We start from the raw sequence: 7,500 nt of genomic DNA, 5'->3' as shown, positions 1-7,500 counted from the left end.
GAGAGAGAGAGAGAGAGAGAGAGAGAGAGAGAGAGAGAGAGAGAGAGAGAGAGAGAGAGAGAGAGAGAGAGAGAGAGAGAGAGAGAGAGAGAGAGAGAGAGAGAGAGAGAGGGAGGGAAAGAGAAGAGAGAGAGAGAGAGAGAGAGAGAGAGAGAGAGAGAGAGAGAGAGAAAGAGAGAGAGAGAGAGAGAGAGCGAGTAAGACAGATAGATATAGAAAGAGAGAGAGAGATAGAAAGAGTGATTGAGATAGCTAGATAGAGAAATATATATATATATAGAAAGAGAGAGTGACGATTCGAATTGCATTCTCATTTGCACTGTATTTTGATCCACAGTATGCTATACACTGTCCGATTCCCCAGGAGAAATTTCACCTATAAAAGTCGTCTAAACATTTTCCCCGTATTATATTTTCAAAAGTCGTTGCAACAAGCGCTGGCAAATGACAAGGGCAACGGGATATCAGGTCATCTAAGCTCTGCAATAATAATTAGTGACGTCACACAGAGGATGATCATATTAACAATAAAATGTAACGTTACGCATAGAAAATACTAACGACATAGCTTTTAATTTCAGTAGAGATTAAGAAAAAAAGGCATTCGTAGAAGTAATTAAAAAGCAAAATCTTTATGAAAACGTAAATAGCCCAATGCAAATACAGATGCAATACACCCTTACCTACGATATCTATAATCAATATTCATCACAATTCTCGACCTTCATCTGTTTCTTGTTTGGTGTTGCTGTTGTTGTTGTTATTGTTCTTGCTGTTGTTGTTGTTGTTACTGTTGTTGTTGCTCTTATTGTTTTTGTTGTTGTTGTTGTTTTTCTTCAGATGCCGGCCATGGATTCAAGAAATTCCCGTCCGAGCAGAAACTTGACGAAGATCTTAAGGAAAACCAAGAGAGGATATGTCGTCTATTATCTTGACGACCATCGACCCCGGAGATCGAGGTGAGGGGGGTGAGGGTGAGGGTGAGGGGAAGTGAGGGAAGGGACGATTTTGAGGTGAGGGAGGGTGAGGGTGAGGGGGAGGGGAAGGAGTGGGGGAGGGTCTATGTTGATGCATTATAGATAAGTGAATTTGGATTAAGATTATGAAAAGGTATCTATCTTTTCATAATCTTAATATGATATGAGATATTTTTCCTACTTTGTCGTGAAGAGGAGAGCTTTCTTCAACAGCAACCTCTCGGAAACAGAACTCTTTTCATTCTGCTGTTTCCTCTTCTCTTTTCTTTTCTTTCCTTCTATTAACTCTTGTTCTTCTTCGATTTATCTCTCTTTCTCCTTCGCTTTACCCTCTCCTTTCCATCTATCCCTTTCCTCTTCTCTTCCTCTTACGTCTAAAATTATTATTTCTATTACCAAATGTTCTACTATTTCTACTACTGTTATTACGTTTTCCCTTCCTCCGTCTTCTTTTTTCCTCTTCTTTCTCCTCCTTCTCCTTCTCCTCCTCCTCCTCTTCCTCCTCTTCCTCCCCCTCCTCCTCCACCGCTTCCTCTTCCTCCTCCTCTTCCTCCTTCTTCTCCTCCTTTTTTCACCTCTTTCTCCTCCCCTTCCTTCCCCTCCTCCTCTTCCTCTTCCCCCTCTTCCTCTTCCTCCTCTTCCTCCCCCTCCTCCTCCTCTTCCTCCCCTACCTCCTCCTCCCTCCATCTCTGAACAAACCTCACCAAACAATACTAATACATCCCTTTCCCCCCTCCTCTTCCTCTCTCCTCCTCCTCCTATTCCTCCTCCTCCCCCTTCTTCTCCTCTTCTTCCTCTTCCCCTCCATCTCCGAACAAACCTCACCAAACAATACTAATACATCCCCTTCTTTCCTCCCTCCTCTTTCCCTCTCTTCCTTCTCCTCCTCCTCTTTTTCTTCCTCCTCCTCCCCCTCCTCCTCCTCCTCCTCCCCTACCTCCTCCTCCCTCCATCTCCGAACAAACCTCACCAAACAATACTAATACATCCCCTTCTTTCCTCCCTCCTCTTTCCCTCTCTTCCTTCTCCTCCTCCTCTTCTTCTTCCTCCTCCCCCTACCTCCTCCTCCCCCCATCCCCGAACAAACCTCACCAAACAATACTAATACATCCCCTTCTTTCCCCCCTCCTCTTCCCCTCTCTTCCTCCTCTTCCTCCTCCTCCTCCTCCCCCTCTTCTTCCTGTCACACCCCCACCAGCAGAGACATGTCACTCCGTCACTTCATCGCCGTCCTGCTCTGCCTCACGTTCCTCGGGTTCATCGTTGTTCAGTATATACTCATGAACAAGTTCCTCATCAGTCACCAGCTTGCGAGAACCACGCTTCCCAAAGGTGAGTCGAAAAAATAAAATAAAGAAAGGAAAGAAAGAAAAAAAGAAATAGAATAGAAAGAAAAAGAGAGAAAAAGAAAAAAAGAAAAAAAAATCTCTCTCTCTCTCTCTCTCTCTCTCTCTCTCTCTCTCTCTCTCTCTCTCTATATATATATATATATATATATATATATATATATATATATATATATATATTTATTTATTCTTCTGATGAGGGAGGTGAGTCTAGAAAAAAATATATATATGTTAAAAAAATCTTGTAATGAGAAAAGTAGTGTTTCTTGCAGGTTTATAGAGAGTTATGATGCTTATGGGTAAGAGAATTGGGTATGGTGAAGAATATGGTGTAGATGATGGGGAAGTGTGAAATGATGATGATGGACATGGTATAAATGATAATTGAAACAGAGAATAAGGGATAATAATGATGATTGACGTAGCGTGCAATATATGTATGCGTGTGTCCGTATGTGTGTTTCTATTTATGTGTCTGTGCTTGTATGTGTGTTTGTATTAGTGTGTGTGCTTGTATGTGCGTTTACATTTGTTTGTGTGCTTGTAAGTGCGTTTGTGTTTGTATGTGTGCTTGTATGTGCGTTTGCATTTCTGTGTGTGCTTGTAAGTGCGTTTGTGTTTGTATGTGTGCTTGTATGTGCGTTTGCATTTCTGTGTGTGCTTGTATGTGCGTTTGCATTAGTGTGCGTGCTTGTATGTGCGTTTGTGTTTGTATGTGTGCTTGTATGTGCGTTTGTATTTGTGTATGTGCTTGCATGTGTGTTGCTTGAGTGAAAATGATGATGATGATGATAACAGCAGTAATAATGATAACGATAACGATAATTATCATGATAAGAATGTTAGGGTTCATGATGATGATGATAATGATAATAACAATGATGATTGTGATGATAATGATAGTAATGGTAATGATGGTAACCATTTTGATAATGATGATGACAGTGATAGTGACTATATCACTAACGATGATAATGTCGATTTTGATGATGATAGTGGTGATAGATGATAATGATAATAATGATGATACTGATAGTAATAATAATAGTAGTAGTAGTAATGATGATGATGATTTAAAAGAAATAACAATAAATATGATTTGCTTTGTAGGTTTTGATGTTACCAAAAACACGCCATATATGAACGAAGCATCTCTGAAGAACCTCTCACGGCAAACTATACCACTCCGCCAAATCCCACCATTGGAGAAATCAGACACAGATCACACAGGAAAGACCACAGCTCCGGCGACCGTTGCAGAGGCTCCGAAATCAAGAGACGAAGGCATTTCAAACGCTGCGCTTTTGAGCTACAAAATGGCCGCCCCCGATGTTGCTTCTTTGAGAAACAAAATGGCGGACCCGAAACAGCTGGATGGTTTGGCGGGAGAGGGTGGGATAAAGGAGACAAAGGACGGTGTTTTGCATGTTATGAGTAATGTTGCTCAGCAGGAGGAGCAGTTGGCAAAGAGTAATGCAGTGGTATCTGGTGAGCAGCAAGAACGTAAGCTAATTATGCATGGAGGCATTCAGTCACGAAGTAATGCCTCGCCTACGAAGATTTATCCTCTGACGTCTGGTCAAAAACATTCTCGCCGCATTGTGGAGAGCGTTCCCCGGGAACTGGTTTTCTTTGTCGTGATTTGTAAAGGTAATGCCGCTTGTATGCCGCAGATATGATGCTCGGATAAGCGTTTTATATGCGAAGCATGGTAGTATGAAAATTGTGTTATACAGAGTCCCCCAAAGTGGAAAAAAACAAAGCATTCTAACATCAACTGGTCTACTTCTACAGGTCACCCTGACAACATCATGACGGATGTGAGGCGGCAGATGAGACAGTGTGAGGTCATGCTAAAATCAGCAGTGGCTTTCACCGACTCTCTCCTCAGGTAGTCCAGGTTATTCATTTATTATTAACTTTACAGAGTCTTCTGGGGTAATTACTGTATAACTGTCATTGTGATGGTGATAGTTATGCTGTTTGTAATGATGAAAATAAAACTGATGATTAGGATGATGATGATGCTGGTGGTGTTAACGATTTTTTTTATCAAAGGTAAGATGTAAATGACCGGAAAAAAACACCTGGAATGTAGCACTGACTCGAGCGTTCACAAAGCTCCCGATGGCCGCTGCCTGTTACTGAACGCGAAGCCTTCCGCAGGTTTATCGTGTGTACGGACGCGATCGAGGTTTACCGAGTGCTGGTCGAGGTAACGTCCATGTGGGCGGCCGAGCACCGCAGCCGCATCGTCTTCGAACGGCGTCCTGTGTGGTTCCCCCCGGGGCGCCCCGACCTGCAGGGGATCCGATGGCCGTGCTCCACAGCCAAGCTCTTCCAGGCGCACCAACTCCAAGACCTGGACGCCGTCATCTACCTCGACACGGACGTGATCTTCCTCGTCCCGCCCGAAAACCTGTGGCAGGAGTTCTCCAAGTTCGACAGCGATCAGGTGCTGGGGATGGCGGCCGAGGCCCCAGCGGATCCCAGGGAGCCTCCGCGACACGACCAGGCGAGTGGAGGCAGCGGCGGCGGGAGGGCCATCTGCCTCGACGGACGTGCAGACTTGTTTATGTTTCTTTTATATATATATCCATTTACAATAAAGATTCACTGAAACAGAACACGGCAAAATCATTCTAAAGCCGAGAAACACAAACCTGAACCATGAGAAGAGATCTTACTTTAACTTGTCTGTTTTTTGTTTTTCTTTTTCTTTTTCTTGACACTAATTAAGTTTCGTCCCACCCACCCACCCAAACCCACCCACCCACCCACCCACCACCAGGAACCACGCCACACGCCACACGGCCTCAACACGGGCGTCATCCTCATGAACCTCACCCGACTGAGGCAGTTTCCTGGTCGAGGTTGGATCGGCGAGGTTGTCACCGCCTTCGACACCTTCGTGACAGCTATGACGTCAACCCCTTCCAACCGCCTCGTCAATGCCATCCTTAGTCAGGTGATTTCGGACAGGAGAAAATATACTTTTATTTTTAGATAATAATTTACTACGTGTATCATCGGCATTTGTGTATAGTTTTTTTCGGCATCTGAATTTTAATCGCCACCTGAATAATGACATTGCATGTTATGAGGTGTTATGACAAAAATAACTCCTTTTGATATCACTACTTATCTGAATATCTATTAAATCAGTGAGAATGAATATCGCAAAGAGACTAAAATTACTAGAACAAACATCACGCCGATATATCTATCTAATTACAATTCCAGTACGAAAAAGGACATAGCGTCTTCAATAAGCACCGTAACTGCCAATCATGTATCGTGAAATCATAACCGTTATTTCTCTCCCCAGTACCCGAATTTGGTGCGTGAACTAGGCTGCGAGTGGAATTATGTTAGCAAGCTGTGTCAGGGTGGAGACATCACGTGCCCCCAGGTGTGGAAGAGGGGCGTCTCCCTCCTGCACGGGTATGGACATCACTTCTACTACGACAGTCCCAAGTTCATGGTGAGGAACTTCACTAGGGAAGTTGGCGGGCTGGGAGGAAGTTTCGTCTGTCTTGCTCTCTTTTTGTTTTATTTTTTTTTTGTTTTCCTCTTTTTCATTATCTTTAATGAATGAGTTCTAGCTTCTGGTAAGGAGTTTCTTGTTATCTGATTGTTGTTCTTATTCATATTTATTCGCTACTTGTTACGTATGGAAATCCATTTAGTGGTGCATCCCTTTCATTCTGTCATTCCGTTGTCTTTCCTCTATCTCTTTTTAGATATGATCAATCAATAGAATTGGAACTTTCACCAACCAAAAGTAATAATAAACACATTCCCACAGAAAAAAAAAAGAATAAATAACTCAACACGTTCCCCAAACACAGGCTGTGTACCAAGCCTGGAGGAACTACGAGTTAGCCACGCCCCCGAAGGACCTACTGGAGACCCTGCAGAAGAACCTGGAGGCGGCCACGACGGGAAGATTGTGGCCAGGCTGTGAGAGCATCATCGACATAGACCACGTGTTCGTCGATCCCATGAGACGCACCATAAGCAACTACCTCGTCAACAGACTAAGGCGCTTCGTGACTCAAGTGTACGAGTCGTTTGGGCTGAGAAGAGATGTTCGGGAGCGTGGCGGTGGTTCTGACTTCGACTTCAAGATGTAGTTCAAGCGATGGTGTTCGTGTTTGTTGTCTAACTACCTCTCGTTTCTTAGACTTTGTGTGTGGGAGTGATTGATTCTATTAAGGAAAAAGTATGTATTTTGTGTATAAATAATCGATTGTTTTTAGAAGCTTTTACATATATTTTTTTTTTTTATGAGCGCGACTTATGGAAAATTATATTCATTGAATATTTGAAAAGGCAACTTATCAGTGAAATTTTTCATACTTTAAAAAAAAAAATTCAATTGATTCCATTATCTGGTATTGGCAATGAAATCACTGTCTGTTCAAGAAGAATGTTGAAATTGTAAATATAGAGATATGTTCACCGACACCATATTGAAGAGTATGTATGTATGTATATCTATGTATATATATATATATATATATATATATATATATATATATATATATATGTATATATGTGTGTGTGTGTATGTGTGTGTGTGTGTGTGTGTGTGTATAAATATATATATATATATATATATATATATATATATATATATATATATATATATATGTATATATGTGTGTGTGTGTGTGTATAATATATATATATATATATATATATATATATGTGACTGGTGTGTGTGTGTGTTTGTATGTATTTATATTCATATATATATATATAACTATATATATATATAATATATATATATATATATATTCATATATATATATGTCTCGATACGTGTGTGTGTGTGTGTGTGTGTGTGTGTGTGTACGTGTGTGTGTGCGTGTGCGTGTGTGTGTGTGTGTGTGTGTGTGTGTGTGTGTGAGTGCGTGCTTGCATGTGTTAGCGTATTTATGCACACATCTAACCAATACCAACGGTACTTCCAAAACACCAATTCCATCACGACAGCAAATCACTCACGTAGTCTGCTCTCCATCTTCGCAGCGGTAATAAGCCTGGCAGTTGCGTTGGTAGTCAGGGAAGAGCCCGTTCTTGTGGCAGTTGAAGGTGGCGGGCTGGTCTCCGTCGCGCCCGTGCTGACCAACGACCCCGGCAATCAAGGCTAAAGGAGGTCAGGGGAGCGT

The 7,500-nt window shown here is 42.2% G+C and overlaps 2 protein-coding genes across 3 annotated transcripts in view; one reads left to right on the top strand and one right to left on the bottom strand.

The window, feature by feature from the left end:
• Positions 1-6,799, top strand: part of LOC122257933 (glucoside xylosyltransferase 1) — an 8,442-nt gene extending 1,643 nt beyond the window's left edge. The window contains exons 2-9 of one of the 2 annotated variants that reach the window (XM_043023541.2): positions 841-959; positions 2,179-2,309; positions 3,434-3,973; positions 4,118-4,214; positions 4,490-4,838; positions 5,115-5,291; positions 5,652-5,807; positions 6,175-6,799. In XM_043023541.2, coding sequence (XP_042879475.2) covers positions 841-959; positions 2,179-2,309; positions 3,434-3,973; positions 4,118-4,214; positions 4,490-4,838; positions 5,115-5,291; positions 5,652-5,807; positions 6,175-6,459 — 1,854 coding nt within the window. In that variant the 3' untranslated portion in view covers positions 6,460-6,799. Of the gene's footprint in view, positions 1-840; positions 960-2,175; positions 2,310-3,433; positions 3,974-4,117; positions 4,215-4,489; positions 4,839-5,114; positions 5,292-5,651; positions 5,808-6,174 lie in introns of both variants that reach the window. The other variant, XM_043023529.2, reaches the window with a different exon arrangement.
• Positions 6,800-7,311: 512 nt separating this feature from the next.
• LOC147469391 (uncharacterized) overlaps positions 7,312-7,500 on the bottom strand; it is a 626-nt gene continuing 437 nt past the window's right edge. The window contains exon 2 of the mRNA XM_086549882.1: positions 7,312-7,478. Within this exon, the coding sequence (XP_086406008.1) occupies positions 7,333-7,478 (146 nt within the window). The 3' untranslated portion in view covers positions 7,312-7,332. The remainder of the gene's footprint in view (positions 7,479-7,500) is intronic.

This window comes from Penaeus japonicus, unplaced genomic scaffold, assembly GCF_977035675.1.
Source record: "Penaeus japonicus unplaced genomic scaffold, GWHDUDI00000001_assembly GWHDUDI00000022, whole genome shotgun sequence".
Classification (NCBI taxonomy): Eukaryota; Metazoa; Arthropoda; class Malacostraca; order Decapoda; family Penaeidae; genus Penaeus; species Penaeus japonicus.
Note: the sequence above shows the minus strand (reverse complement) of the source record. Positions and strands in the feature narration are given on the sequence as shown.